Source organism: Mya arenaria, chromosome 12 (assembly GCF_026914265.1).
Source record: "Mya arenaria isolate MELC-2E11 chromosome 12, ASM2691426v1".
Classification (NCBI taxonomy): Eukaryota; Metazoa; Mollusca; class Bivalvia; order Myida; family Myidae; genus Mya; species Mya arenaria.
Window position 1 is genome coordinate 52,947,964 of NC_069133.1, and position 16,420 is coordinate 52,964,383.

The window sequence follows — 16,420 nt, forward strand, 5'->3', positions numbered from 1 at the left end:
GACATAAGGTATGTACTGATGATGTCATATTTATATCAGTTCAAGGAGTTCAGACATAAGGTATGTACTGATGATGTCATATTTATATCAGTTCAAGGAGTTCAGACATAAGGTATGTACTGATGATGTCATATTTATATCAGTTTAAGGAGTTCAGACATAAGGTATGTACTGATGATGTCGTATTTATATCATTTTAAGGATTTCAGACATAAGGTATGTACTGATGATGTCATATTTATATCAGTTCAAGGAGTTCAGACATAAGGTATGTACTGATGATGTCGTATTTATATCAGTTCAAGGAGTTCAGACATAAGGTATGTACTGATGATGTCATATTTATATCAGTTCAAGGAGTTCAGACATAAGGTATGTACTGATGATGTCATATTTATATCAGTTTAAGGAGTTCAGACATAAGGTATGTACTGATGATGTCGTATTTATATCAGTTCAAGGAGTTCAGACATAAGGTATGTACTGATGATGTCATATTTATATCAGTTCAAGGAGTTCAGACATAAGGTATGTACTGATGATGTCATATTTATATCAATTCAAGGAGTTTAGACATAAGGTATGTACTGATGATGTCATATTTATATTATCTAAGGAGTTCAGACATAAGGTATGTACTGATGATGTCATATTTATATCAGTTCAAGGAGTTTAGACATAAGGTATGTACTGATGATGTGATATCTTTATGATTTTAAGGAGTTTAGACATAAGGTATGTACTGATGATGTCATATTTATATCATTTTAAGGAGTTCAGACATAAGGTATGTACAGATGAGACATAAGGTAGGTACTGATGATGTCATATTTATATCATTTTAAGGAGTTCAGACATAAGGTATGTACAGATGAGACATAAGGTATGTACTGATGATGTAATATATTAATTCCTTATTGTCGAATGATTTGAGATCATGACGTATTGAGTATGTTTGGGTCGCCAACTTTGAATATCCATTATGATAACGTGTGTATGTATGCCACTTAATACTAGTTATGTAATAGTAACATGACCTGAATTAAATTCTTAATGATTAAGAATGGGCGGAGTGAGTGCAAGTTCTCTTTATAATTAAGATCTCATTGGCTGACACATTCGCGAAAATTGAAATTTTTAATTATTAAGCCTAACTAGTACTTTATGATTGCATATCTGCAATTTCATTGGTTGTAAATGTATGCTGAATTCTAAATAAATTTTAGAGTTGTTAATGGATGTATAACATAACTTAAATGATATCATATAAATGCCTTAAAGTAATCCTTTCGGTAAAACGAATGAAGACATTCTGGTCATTGTCTAAAGATTCGTTATTTCAGACATTTCAACACGTGGAACAGCTGGTACAGAGGGTGATAAACAGCGGGCTTGAAATTAAAGACGGTTCATCACTAAGCTGGAAAACCATCACCGTCCGCCCCGTTGCTAGAACCAACCCACCACCTTGACACTTTCCAGTGTTTTGAATTTGCACCGCTCTGATTGGGCCAGCCGCGCGCATGTATTGAAAACGCTTAATGGATGGCATTATTCAGTAAATTTGTATGTGTTGACGTGATCGACGTTTTAATAAGTGAATGAAGGCAATGGCTCCTTACAACGCTATATTGCCACTTTTACAGGCGCCACAAAGTAACATTTGGAAATGACAACATATTGACGCAATGCGACGAAAGTGAACAGTATTCACATGTGTTTATTCCTTCCACCTAGTCCCTCTTTAAAATAATAGCTTGCATCATTTTAAGCTTGTTAAGTATTTCTCATAAAACTTGAGCATGCGTGTTACCTGTGACAGAACGCATGCTACCGGTGACAATACGCGTGTTACCAGTGACAGTACGCATGCTACCGGTGACAATACGCGTGTTACCAGTGACAATACGCATGCTACCGGTGACAATACGCGTGTTACCAGTGACAGTACGCATGCTACCGGTGACAATACGCGTGTTACCAGTGATAATACGCATGCTACCGGTGACAATACGCATGCTACCGGTGATAATACGCATGTTAGCAGTGACAGTTCGCATGCTACCGGTGACAATACGCATGTTACCGGTGACAGTACGCATGTAACCAGTGACAATACGCATGTTACCGGTGACAGTACGCAATTTACCAGTGGCAATACGCATTTTACCGGTGACAATACGCATGTTACCGGTGACAGTACGCATGTTACCGGTGACAATACGCATGTTACCGGTGACAGTACGCATGTTACCGGTGGCAATACGCATGTACCAGTGCCAATACGCATGTTACAATGTCAATACGCATGTTACCGGTGGCAATACACATGTTACCGGTGGCAATACGCATGTTATCGGTGACAATACGCATGGTACCGGTAACAATACGCATGTTATCGGTGACAATACGCATGCTACCGGTGACAATACGCATGCTACCGGTTGCAATACGCATGTTACAAGTGACAATATGCATGTTACCGGTGATAATGCGCATGTTACCGGTGACAATACGCATGCTACCTGTGACAATACGCATGCTACCTGTGACAATTCGCATGCTACCTGTGACAATACACATGCTACCGGTTATAATACGCATGCTACCTGTGACAATACACATTTTACCGGTGACAATAGGCATACAATACACATGTTACCGGTGACAATAGGCATGTATCCGATGACAACACGCATGTTACCAGTGGCAATACGCATTTTACCAGTGGCTATACGCATGTTACCGGTGGTAATACGCATTTTACCGGTGACAATACTCGTCCTTTGTAGTATCTTATAGTATTGTCGTATCCATTGACCAACGATCGTTGTCATCATGATGCGGTGTTCTTGTTTCTCTGGAATGCTTTTCAATATGTTTGTAAATATAAATGATATCAAACCACATCGTTTAATGTTTTTTTAAGAACTAGGCTTGTTTGTTTTAATAACTGTGCTGTGTTTTAACCTTCTTTATAGCAAAGCGTTTCACTCTCGGTATGTTGCCTGTGCTGTGTGTTTTTTTTTACATTTTCTTGTATATACATGTATTATATTGTCTTATAACTTGATAAATAAAACCAAACATATTTGATAGTATTTTATGTTTTGTGTAACTGAATATATAGTTTTTCAACTCTTGATGATGTGCGTTCCTTTATTCGGCTAATGTGAACGATGTCACAAAGTGTGTCTTGGGTACCCGAAGTATGTAAAATTAACGTTTCAAACATCAGTGGGCGCGACTGTATAAGGTATACCGTCAAAATGGGTTCAAACACCACACTGTCCAGGTCTGACATTCGCCACACTGTCCAGGTCTGACATTCGCCACACTGTCCAGGTCTGACATTAACCACACTGTCCAGTTCTGACATTCGCCACACTGTCCAGTACTGACATCCACCACACTGTCCAGGTCTGACATTAACCACACTGTCTAGGTCTGACATTCGCCACACTGTCCAGTTCTGACATTCGCCACACTGTCCAGTTCTGACATTCGCCACACTGTCCAGTTCTGACATTCGCCACACTGTCCAGTTCTGACATTCGCCACACTGTCCAGTTCTGACATTCGCCACACTGTCCAGTTCTGACATTCGCCACACTGTCCAGTTCTGACATTAACCACACTGTCCAGGTCTGACATTAACCACACTGTCTAGGTCTGACATTCGCCACACTGTCCAGTTCTGACATTCGCCACACTGTCCAGTTCTGACATTCGCCACACTGTCCAGTTCTGACATTCGCCACACTGTCCAGTTCTGACATTCGCCACACTGTCCAGTTCTGACATTCGCCACACTGTCCAGTTCTGACATTCGCCACACTGTCCAGTTCTGACATTCACCACACTGTCCAGTTCTGACATTCGCCACACTTTCCAGGTCTGACATTCACCACACTGTCCAGGTGTGACATTCACCACACTATCCAGGTCTGACATCTGACATTCGCCACACTGTCCAGTTCTGACATTCGCCACACTGTCCAGTTCTGACATTCGCCACACTGTCCAGTTCTGACATTCGCCACACTGTCTAGTTCTGACATTCGCCACACTGTCCAGTTCTGACATTCGCCACACTGTCCAGTTCTGACATTCACCACACTGTCCAGTTCTGACATTCGCCACACTTTCCAGGTCTGACATTCACCATCTGTCCAGGTGTGACATTCACCACACTGTCCAGGTCTGACATCTGACATTCGCCACACTGTCCAGTTCTGACATTCGCCACACTGTCCAGTTCTGACATTCGCCACACTGTCCAGTTCTGACATTCGCCACACTGTCTAGTTCTGACATTCGCCACACTGTCCAGTTCTGACAATCGCCACACTGTCCAGTTCTGACATTCGCCACACTGTCCAGTTCTGACATTCGCCACACTGTTCAGTTCTGACATTCACCACACTGTCCAGTTCTGACATTCGCCACACTTTCCAGGTCTGACATTCACCACACTGTCCAGGTGTGACATTCACCACACTGTCCAGGTCTGACATCTGACATTCGCCACACTGTCCAGGTCTGATATTCACCACACTGTCCAGGTCTGACATTCACCCACTGTCCAGGTCTGACATTCGCCACACTGTCCTGGTTTGACAATCACCACACTGTCCAGGTCTGACAATCACCACACTGTCCAGTTTTGACATTCGCCACACTGTCCAGGTCTGACATTCGCCACACTGTCCAGTTCTGACATTCGCCATACTGTCCAGGTCTGACATTCATCACACTGTCCAGGTCTGACATTCACCACACTGTCCAGGTCTGACATTCACCACACTGTCTAGGTCTGACATTCTATAGCTCTGTATGAAGTTTAAAACAAACAGACGTGACAATATACTTTTAAACATGAATACATGATCACACGTTGTTTGTTTCTTTGTAGTTTGGCAACGGTATCTCTTTAATAAGCTCTGTTTTGTGAGCGTGTGTATTCTTCCATCGGGATCATGTTTGACCTGTATTTTGTATTTCCTGTGTCGGAGATTTGTTTGAAATGGGATCTATTGTAAAGCAATTATTATCTCGCGTTGACCAGACATAAATGGCGATAATGATCAGCAAACAGTAAAACTTAGACGGTTCAATGTGACTATTGGACCATACTATTTACATGGTTTTATTTACATTCCATCAAACACAACTAACAGTATTTGCATTCTATCAAACAGAACTAATATTGTTCAAATTGGGGGTAGAAACAATTATTTCAATTGATGTATATATAGTTATATACACTGAAATATCTTAAAGCTGCACTCTAACAGATTGAACGTTTTGACAACTTATTTATTTTTTTGTCTTGGAACGAGACAATTTAAGCGAAAATGCATGGAAACCAGTCATACAAGTCTGCTGATTTTTTTTTATTTAAGTTAAAAAAAAATATGTTTTATGCATTTTTCTTGAACCGTTAGGAACGCTTTTACCCATAAAACATTAATTTTCGAACGGAAATATTCATATCTGCGATCTGATATTTTGTCAGTAGTGTTCTATCACTGGTTTGCAGATATTAAAGCAAATATGTGCTCATTCCTAGACAAAATATAAAAAAGTTTTAAAAACGGCGAATCTGTGAGATTGCAGCTTTAAATATCACACTACGCTTGGTTTGTTATACTAACATAAGGTATGCATGGATAAAGAAGATATTATTTCAATGATACTTTATTTTCTATTCAAATATGGTATGTACAATGAAAAGATCCTTAGCAAACAACGAAGCTAGTAAATTATTTTTTCAAACATGTACTCGTAATCGTTGAGTTCTGGTACAGATACATGTCGATGCCGGTGGTCAGGGATTCGCAGGGACTCGCAGTGACTCGCCGTGACTCGCTCTACTTTACCACATGCCCTGCTTCCCTGGAAAACACAAATTTCACCGTCTAATTTCTGTATTAATAAACGGACGATTTAGAAAATTTCTTCAATAAAAAATACACCAATAAATTATGATCTTCAATCATGAGTTTGTTACACTGGGTTGAAGCGTTTTAATTGAGTTTAAATGACCAAAAGAAAGAAAAAAAAAACGTTATGCAGTTAAATCATTTTTGGAAAGTTACTAAATTGAAATAAAATATTTTTTTAAATCTTAGAATCAGTCCATAAAATGTTACTACTTGTGTATTTCCCATCAAATGCCCACCTCTCTTTCCGTAGCCACCGTCGTAGCCTCCCCCATTACCAAAGCCGCCATTGAAATCATTGAAGTTGCCTGTTGGTGAAAACACAGACATAATTAATCCCTACTAAGAGGAAGTTTGAATAATTTATGCTTTTAAAACTCTTGTAGCGATACCAGGTCTAATCTGAACAAATTGCAGATTTGAATAGTGCTTATTACAAGCTATCACTGGGCAAATGTTTTAAAAAGCCAGAACAATAACACCGCAAACTGGATCCGTAGTCATGTCACTTTAATATTTATTTACTTTTTTTATATGAATTTTCTTCGGTATCTTTATCTTGCTCATGATTGTGCTCAGGATTTGAGCAGGGGCGCTTGTGGCGAACCTATGTTTACAATTCATTAATGTTTCTATTTCAACGTATTCAAACTCCTAATTCCCACTTAAGTAAATGGAACATAGAACAAAAACTGACCTCCAATAAACCCTCCGCCACCACCCCCAAAGTGAGGGCCGCCCGCGTACACACCGCGCCCATAACGCACCCCGCCCCTTGGACCGTTTATCTCGTACTGTCCCCCGGCTATGGTTCCCCCGTACGGTCCCTGTATATACCCTGCCCGTCCGTAGCCCCTCGGGCCAAACCCGCCAATCATACCGCCACGTGCCCCTCCAGGGCCATAAAACCCACCACCCCAGCGCGCCCGATCTGAAAGCATATTATGATTATTAGTATTAGAAGTAGCAGCGGTAGTAGTAGTAGTATTGCTGTTGATATAGAGAGCATATATGTATTCTAAGTGAAATATATAATGTATGGAAGTGTTGTCCATACCATTGAACGCTGCTGCCAGAGTCACAAACAACAGTAATAATGCGACCTTCATCTCGAGAGCAACCTGTAACATACACATGGACACATTAAACACATAATTGTCTTCAACTCATGCACGGATTCTCCTCATTACAAATTGAGATGTAAGAGACATGCGTGTACTAAATACACTTGTAGATTAAAGCTGCACTCTCACAGATATACCGTTTTTACAACTTTTTTTATTTTTTGTCTTGGAAAGAGCAAGATTTTGCGTAAATACCTGCAAACAAATGATAGAAGATTGCTGACAAAAGATCAGATCACAGATTCTTATATTTTCGTTCGAAAATTAAATTTTTGAGCTTAAATATAGAATCTGTGATCTATTTTTTTGTTAGCAGTCTTGTATAACTAGTTTCCATGCATTACCGCAAAAAATGGCTCGTTCCAGGACGAAACAAAAAAAGGTTCTGAAAACGTTCAATCTGTGAGAGTGCAGCGGAAGAAACCTAGCGGATCTTACTACCCCCCCCCACACACACACACCCACCCCACCCCCCTACACACACACTCATAACTGAAACAATGTTGCGTTAAAGTGATCAATAAAACAAGATCATTTCATTACGCACACATATATTGTTCCGCTAGTTTATGTTATTAATATTAAACAAAGTATGATTAGCAGTCTGCACAAGTTATCGTATAATTAAAGATACACTTTTACTCCAAAATTGATTTACCAAAATTAATTGAATTGTTTTAATATACCAAATGATGAATAAATGTCGAAAACAATGGTTTTTATGAAGGATACTGTGTATGTTTTGAAAGAAATGTGCGGACGACACGGTATTTCTACTTTAAGAGACGATAGTAGATCACAGTAAATATTTTAGCACTCACCAATCATTTAATATTTTTGCGTTTTTTAAATACACGGTTACAACCTTGGTGTTAGTAATTAATATTTTTCGTAAATGCATTATTCAGTGAGTAGTTAAACGTACGTTTAATGATGTATCGTTTAATGTGTATGTATTAATGTGTATGTATTGATTTTGAATATGAGTGTCACTTTAAAAAGAAAACAATTTAAAAACTTACCTTTATTTCTTGTAATACAGTAAGAGACACAGAAAACAATAGGAATAAAGAAAACAATGCCGATGTTCAAAACTGCTGGTGGTGACGCAGACGGTCCGAATATGTACTGAAGTATATTTTCTGGCTCAATTTATATACTTTTCAAACAAATGGTAATATTTTAATCAGTTGTTCGAACATATATTTTCGATTTGTGACACTTGTCAACTTAAAAAAAAACATCTTTCTTTCCGTTTCCATCGAAACACAAAGGGGTCGCGAAAGGTCGGTCGCTTAATGGTCAATAAAAAACATTGTTTCCATCATTTATAAAGCCTGCATACTATGTAATGTTAATCGAACTTACACTATTAACTTGTAATTATGAAAGAAATTATTTTACATGACCATTTACAAAGCCGTTCATGTAGTATACCACTAACGGATTCATTGACTAAATGTTAATTACTGTTTGGGTCATGATTAATGGTAATTACGATGTTTTTCATGAGGAAATACAATTACTGTGTTTTATTTCCTTGTATAAACTATTACACTTAGAGGTGTAATAGTAGATTTATCACGATCCAGCCTCTGTTGAATGAGAATGGTGACCAAGGTATGCGCTAAATCGTCTGTAGATCGCCAAAATTCAACTTTAACATATACGTAGACACTACTATACTCCGACGATGCCATTGTAAAGAAAGGCAAATAACAAGCATTTCAAAACATGTCTGATCTGTTAATGGTGTGCTTTATAATACTCAATATTAGGTTGTCAAGAATTCGTGCCTACCTAAATCATCTACACTATTATTGATAATTAGTAAAACTAGACGTTAGTTAGTATTAATCAGTAAATCTCTTGTCTGACCGTGGTGAGAATCATGACTGAAATTACGGCCTCATTGTTATATGATTACATAGCAAATATTATTCTAATCCATTTTATCTCTATTGAAGATTCATTTCAATGTTTAATTAATTTGCAAAGCAATTGAATACATTGTATGCTTGAGTGTTGAAAAGGAAAACCGCACACGGGTAATTGAGCTAATTTGAATAAAATATCACAGCGGGGTTCGCTGACCTATTAACAGACATAGGAAATTCGTCTGCATGCGTGCATTGAAACTATATTGAGGGCCTAGTATGCCGATGTTTGTATTCGCCACTCAGTGCCTTTTTTCATGCTAACCTTTTTTTTATAAATTAATTGGTACTTCTTGATACAAAAGCAAAAATCAATGTTGGTTTGTTTGTTAATATTTTTGTATTAGGTCTGTTAAATTAACAACCCTTTCATCCCAAGTTTCCGAAACTGTTTTCTCTCATAATGATATGTCACTTTCTTATGGAATGGAAGCGTCCAGGTGCCAAAGTGAAAAATATTTTCCAGTATAATATCTCCTAATTTTTTAAATGTATTATGCTGACTGTTCTATTGAATTCATGGTACGTGGGTATGCATGTATTGTTAGAAGTCGATTTTCAAACGATCTTGGACGTCAACCGTATAAATGCACATGGTTATACTGCGACAGGTCTATTTTCAAAGGCTCTTGACTTTTAACTGTATATATGCACATGGTTATACTGCGACAGGTCTATTTTCAAAGGCTCTTGACTTTCAACTGTATATATGTACATGGTTATACTGCGACAGGTCTATTTTCAAAGGCTCTTGACTTTCAACTGTATATATGTACATGGTTATACTGCGACAGGTCTATTTTCAAAGGCTCTTGACTTTCAACTGTATATATGTACATGGTTATACTGCGACAGGTCTATTTTCAAAGGCTCTTGACTTTCAACTGTATATATGTACATGGTTATACTGCGACAGGTATATTTTCAAAGGCTCTTGACTTTCAACTGTATATATATACATGGTTATACTGCGACAGGTCCATTTTCAAAGGCTCTTGACTTTCAACTGTATATATGTACATGGATATACTGCGACAGGTCTATTTTCAAAGGCTCTTGACTTTCAACTGTATATATATACATGGTTATACTGCGACAGGTCCATTTTCAAAGGCTCTTGACTTTCAACTGTATATATGTACATGGATATACTGCGAGAGGTCTATTTTCAAAGACTCTTGACTTTTAACCGCATGTATACAGACAGAAGCTCCAGAACATTCAGTACATACATGTATATATATATATAGATTTGTTTAGGCACTGGCCGTTTTCTGAGTATGTTTTATCCACTGGATCGCACCGAAGACCTGCGGCCAATAACAAATCTTACTCCCAGCCAAGACATACTTTTTGACGAAACCCGGTCCCCAGACATGCTCGGGCATCATGTATTTCAACAAAAGTCATGAAAGCGGGGTTCCGGTAGAGAAATGTTAACATTTTGACCAAATTGATGACCTAGCGTTACGTTTGCGTTTCAACAGCCATTTTCCAATCGAGTTTTTAGTCGCATATTAACATTGGTCAACCGGAAGGTCCAAAACAGTTCTTCGAATGGAAGGGTACACTTCACAATGAGTACGATTCCCAGCCGTGTTGTATAGCCAGGCGGTAAATGATATAAACCAAGCTTCCTTACTTGCTGATACCCACATAAATTTCAGTTCGTATTCTTCATATCCAGTTTCAGGGCAACCATTAGTCTGGGTTCCATGGCTGAAAATATAGAAAATAAGAAAAAATACCACACCACTCTGCTATACAAAGTACCTTTATATCATATTGTAGGTTTAAGTCTATGGATTAACAAAAGTGAGTTTGGCCACTTGGCGGCTCTTGCAAATAGGAAATATCAAACATGGCCGTCATAATTTGGCACTTCAGCAAAAAAACTATGTTCGAATATAGCTATTTTCAATAAAAAAAAACAATAACTTAAAGTGAATATTTGGATTTCAAGGTCAAAGTATGACATGTTTTTCCTGTTTGCTTTTCTTCTTATGAAGCCCTACGAAATCCAAGCCAGAGGTCATTCAACAGCAATTTGGCATTAACCAAACCCAATCTTCCTGACCAACATCACACTCTGGCTCGTCTCAAGTCCACTGTGTCCAATAAACCTTTTCCATTCGGATGTGTGCCAAATTTAGACCGCATGAAGTCAATCAAGTACCAAGACGGTAACGTTTTCCGTATATTTGCTATATTCCAGACCATGTGTAAACTAACCTATAAAGGTTCCATGGTTCCATACAAGCCAATACAGGGTCAGTGCCAGTACCAGTGTACATGTCAAGTATATCAATAGGTTTAAGTTTAATAGGGCTATAATTAAGTCGGTTCAATTCTACATTAACTCAATTGTGACTACAATAGCCCATTTAGATTCCTACAAACAAATTTGCAGCTCTTAGTAAGCTTACTTAGTGTCAAATAAACCACCATTTTGGAAACCATAAAACCCACCTAGATCCAAACAAACCCATGCGCAGCTCAAAGTAAGCATACACAGTGCCCATAAGACCACATTTTGGAAACCATCAAGCCCATTTACATAAAAACAAAACTCATGCGCATCTCTTGGTAAGCATTCAGAGTGCCCATAAGACCACATTTTGGAAACCATCAAGCCCATTTACATAAAAACACCATTAAACCCATTTATATACAAACAAACCCATGTGCAGCTCACTGTAAGCGTTCACAGTGCCCCTAAGACCACATTTTGGAAACAATTAAGCCCATTTAGATAAAACCAACCCATGTTAAGCTCTAAGTAAGCCTTCACAGTGCTCATGAGATCTCATTTTGGAAACCATTAAACGCTACACATAAGACGACATTTAGAGCCAAACAAACCCAAGCAAAGCACATAACGGGTAAAACACATTTATGATACGATATTGGCCCATGGAATCAGAACTGTTTGCTTTGTTCTAAATCTGCATTTTTAATGAACAAAATTCCAACAACCTTTCAATGTTCAACTGCTTTATATATACACACGAGTACAATTAAATCAAATGTAGAAAAACTACAGTATTTTCAAAAGGTACTATAGAGACGGGCAATCTCGAAAAGTAGACAAGGGTAATGGGCGACGTAACTGTTGTCAAGGAATATGTTCAATACTTGTCATGTGTTTAAGTGAATTGCTAGAATCTAGTTATTGCATGGTTAGGATCCGCCTACTGGTTACCGATTAGGTTACAGAGTAAAATTAAAGACGAAAACAAAGAAAACACTCTACAATGGTACAAAAATCACATTGATTTCGGTGAAATAGAATTGAAAGATATAAATTTATGATAAGCAGTTCATCAATCATGTAAAAAAACATGTCCAAGTGAACTTTAAAAAGACAAAAAAAATAGACAATGTATCCCCATTTTTGCGTATGTGTTTGTATTTTGTCCTTGACCTTGACATTGAAGAGATCATTCGTGCCTGTTAACCTGAAACACCTTATGAAATAGACGCATGCCATGCAATTAGATATACTTTTGACTAAGACTTAGCGTGTAACACTGATAAAATTTGCCTTATGATTAAGATTCTGAACAGCAATATGAATAGGACGAAGACAGCATCGCAAGGCACCGCACGGGCCTGCGCGGTATTCATTTGGTTGCTATACGATTTGGAGACGAACAATTTTTACGTTTTCCTTGCTACTTCCCGTGTGCGAAAATCGGCGAAAAAGGCAATACTGCGCCTTTCTCATATATTTTCCCTCAAAAAGGGCAGATTTTAAAAATATATTCACAGAAATGGGCAGATCTGGGTCCGACAAGGCGTTTAAGTACCCATACCGACATTTCTACAAGACCTTTGCAATATTTATCGGCACTAATACAAGACTGGTTTCGAGAAGAATTGTTTATGTTTTTATTCAAATGAAACGATTAAATCAAACGCAACTTTCTGACCTGTTAAAACAAAATAACAATTTTGCCATTTTGATAAAAATGCTCATTGCATGTTTGCATTTCTTCGGTCAATGTCAGCCATTAGTATCCCATGTACGTGAAGTTAGCGGCCTAGCGGCCTAGCGGCTTGAAGTTAGCGGCCTAGCTGCGTGAAGTTAGCGGTCTGGCGGCCTAGCGGCATAGCGGCGTGAAGTTGGCGGCCTAGCGGCCTGGCGGCCTAATTATTTTTTTCTATTTCCAAGCAATTGTTAATGCGTTTTTTTGTAAAAACCATGATAAATCAAAGTTTTTTATTCATATAGTTACATAGCGGCCTTAAATTGTTTTCTATTCAGAACATTTTTCATTACCTTTTATTCTAAAACAATTTTAAATTAACTGTGTTATGCACAAATTAACACTCTGAAGTGTTTTTCAACTATTTTCAAAAAAAAAATCGAGCAAGCACTTACATGTATACATGCTTTGAAATAGGAAACCATATTAGGCCGTTAGGCCGCCAGGCCGCTGACCTCACGCCGCTAGGCCGCAGAAGTGGTCGATCGACTTTTTGGGGAAAAAATGAAAAACGCTTCAGAGTGATAATTTGTGCATAAAACAATAAATATACCATTGTTTAGAAGAACATGCATGTTTAATGCTTTGAATTAGCTGACTGCTTTATCGACGTTTTTAAATTTGTTTTTGATAATCGCCTCAGAGTGATAGTCTGTGCATAAAACAGTTAATATATCATTGTTTTAGAAGAAAATGCATGTATACATGCTTTCAAATAGGAAACCATTTTAGGCCGCTAGGCCGCTAGGCCGCCAGGCCGCTTACTTCACACCGCTAGGCCGCTAGGCCTCTGATGTGCTCGATTTACTTTTTTGAAAAAAAAGTTGAAAAATGCTTCAAAGTGATATTTTGTGCATAAAAACAGTAAATATATCATTGTTTTAGAAGAATAGGCATGTTTAATGCTTTGAATTAGCTGACTGCTTTATCGACGTTTTTGAAAAAAAAATGTTGATAATCACTTCAATGTGTTAATGTGTGCATAAAAACATTGTTTTAGGAGAAAATGCAAGTATACATGCTTTGAAATAGGATTCAATTTTAGGCCGCTAGGCCGCTAATTTCACGCCGCTAGGCCGCTGAAGTGTTTGCTCGACTTTTTTGAAAAAAGTTAAAAACGCTTCAGAGTGATAACATGTGCATAAAACAGTTAATTATAATTGTTTTAAATTAAAACGTATAGAAAATGTTCTTAATAGAACAATTTAAGGTTGCTATGTAACTGTATGAATAAAAAAACTTTGATTTATCATTGTTTAAAAGAAACGCATCAACAATTGCTTGGAAATTGAGAAAAAAATTAGGCCGCCAGGCCGCTAGGCCGCTAGGCCGCCAACTTCACGCCGCTAGGCCGCCAGGCCGCTAGGCCGTTAACTTCACGCCGCTAGGCCGCTAGGCCGCTAACTTCACGCCGCTAGGCCGCTAACTTCACGTACATTAGTATCCCCAGTTTTACATTTAACAGATCCCTGTTTTCCAAATTCCAACATTTTTTATCTCAATAAAGACTGGTATTATGGGTGATTTATTTGTGAAACCTCTCAGTTTAAGTCTTGTGCGCAATAATACCTCTTTGACTAAACTCGAAATAATATCAACTATTTTAATAAAATCTTTCTTTGGCCGATTTGACTTAATGCTTATTTTTAAACCTATTTTTAAACGTGTGTTACATTTTTCTTTATAATCAATAGAATCGCTGAGAAATGTTAATGTCATAAACGTCTCCCGGAATTGCATTAGTTGACATAGTTTACTCCATATGCAAATTTATAAATGCCTTTCTAAAGGTTCTGAACGGCGACGAAAAAGTAAAGCATCGATTTCCTTCAACTATTGGCCTAATTCAATACGAAAACAATGAAAAACTTGATTATAATTAGGCTATTATTATTCTAATGCCAACCAATTTAAATAAAAAACCCAAAAGAGACCATTTTATATGGATTGTTATCATGTTCAAAGTACATAACAGGATTATATCTTCATGAACATAAACTTGAAAAATAAAGTGTATTTTTTTCAAACGTCGTCATATTACCCACATTTCCATGTAGTCAAGCATATAAGTGCACCGATGCAGACACTAAACACAATTTATGACTCAGAGATATGGGAAGATTATTAAATAATAGATGGATACCCATACGTGAGGGTCTCTTTTTAAATGGAACGCCTGACTCTTTCAAATAGCTCTACATTACTCAGCAAAACGCCTATTGTGCCGTTTGTTTAATTCTAAACTGGGAATTAAAATCACAGCCATAATATCAGACATATCAGACGCTTTGTAAACACAATTTGTACAGTATTCACAAAGCCGTAAAATTGACATCCCTAAAATCAAACATGTCAGATGCTTTGTATACACAATTTGTACAGTATTTACAAAGCCGTTAAATTGACATCCCTAAAATCAAACATGTCAGACGCTTTGTATACACAATGCGTACAGAAATCACAACGCCGTTTAATTGACATCTTTAAAATCAGACATGTGAAACGCTTTGTATCCTACAATGTCTATAAGTATAAACCACTCACACCACCCCGGTTCCCCTACACCCCCCACTCTGGGACCCTTCAATATCCTCACGTTAGGACCCGGAGTATAAACCACTAACACCACCACCGGTTCTCCTACACCCCCCACTCTGGGACCCTTCAATGTGCTCACGTTAGGACCCGGAGTATAAACCACTCGCACCACCCCGGTTCTCCTACACCCCCTACTCTAGGACCCTTCAATGTGCTCACGTTAGGACCCGGAGTATAAACCACTAACACCACCACCGGTTCCCCAACACCCCCCACTCTGGGACCCTTCAATGTGCTCACGTAAGGACCCGGAGTATAAACCACTAACACCACCCCGATTCTCCTACACCCCCTTCTCTAGGACCCTTCAATGTGCTCACGTTAAGACCCGGAGTATAAACCACTAACACCACCCCGGTTCTCCTAGACCCCCTACTCTAGGACCCTTCAATGTGCTCACTTTAGGACCCAGAGTATAAACCACTAACACCACCACCGGTTCTCCTACACCCCCCCACTCTGGGACACTTCAATGTGCTCACGTTAGGACCCGGAGTATAAACCACTAACACCACCACCGGTTCTCCTACACCCCCCACTCTGGGACACTTCAATGTGCTCACGTTAGGGCCCGGGGTATAAACCACTAACACCACCACCGGTTCTCCTACATCTCCACTCTAGGACCCTTCAATGTGATCACGTTAGGACCCGGAGTATAAACCACTAACACCACCACCGGTTCTCCTACACCCCCCACTCTGGGACCCTTCAATGTGCTCACGTTAGGACCCGGAGTATAAACCACTAACACCACCACCGGTTCCCCTACACCCCCCCACTCTGGGACCCTTCAATGTGCTCACGTTAGGACCCGGAGTATAAAC

General features: G+C 38.6%; 2 protein-coding genes and 1 long non-coding RNA gene across 5 annotated transcripts in view; 2 read left to right on the plus strand and 1 right to left on the minus strand.

The window, feature by feature from the left end:
* The window catches only part of LOC128212061 (histone-lysine N-methyltransferase SETD1B-like), a 52,047-nt gene extending 48,946 nt beyond the window's left edge, over nucleotides 1–3,101 (plus strand). For all 3 annotated transcript variants that reach the window (XM_052917304.1, XM_052917303.1, XM_052917305.1), the window contains exon 11: nucleotides 1,344–3,101. In XM_052917304.1, the coding sequence (XP_052773264.1) occupies nucleotides 1,344–1,472 (129 nt within the window). In that variant the 3' untranslated portion in view covers nucleotides 1,473–3,101. The remainder of the gene's footprint in view (nucleotides 1–1,343) is intronic.
* Nucleotides 3,102–4,192: 1,091 nt separating this feature from the next.
* On the plus strand, nucleotides 4,193–5,998 carry LOC128212342 (uncharacterized). Its single transcript, XR_008257437.1, has 2 exons — nucleotides 4,193–4,540; nucleotides 4,690–5,998. It is a non-coding gene; the product is annotated as an uncharacterized LOC128212342 (long non-coding RNA).
* Nucleotides 5,999–6,009: 11 nt separating this feature from the next.
* LOC128210780 (keratin, type I cytoskeletal 9-like) lies at nucleotides 6,010–12,827 on the minus strand. Its single transcript, XM_052915130.1, has 5 exons — nucleotides 12,822–12,827; nucleotides 7,003–7,066; nucleotides 6,643–6,876; nucleotides 6,185–6,253; nucleotides 6,010–6,014 (listed from the first exon to the last, which is right to left on the minus strand). The coding sequence occupies exons 1-5, from the start codon at nucleotides 12,825–12,827 to the stop codon at nucleotides 6,010–6,012; spliced, it is 378 nt and encodes a 125-aa protein (XP_052771090.1).
* Nucleotides 12,828–16,420: the final 3,593 nt, after the last annotated feature.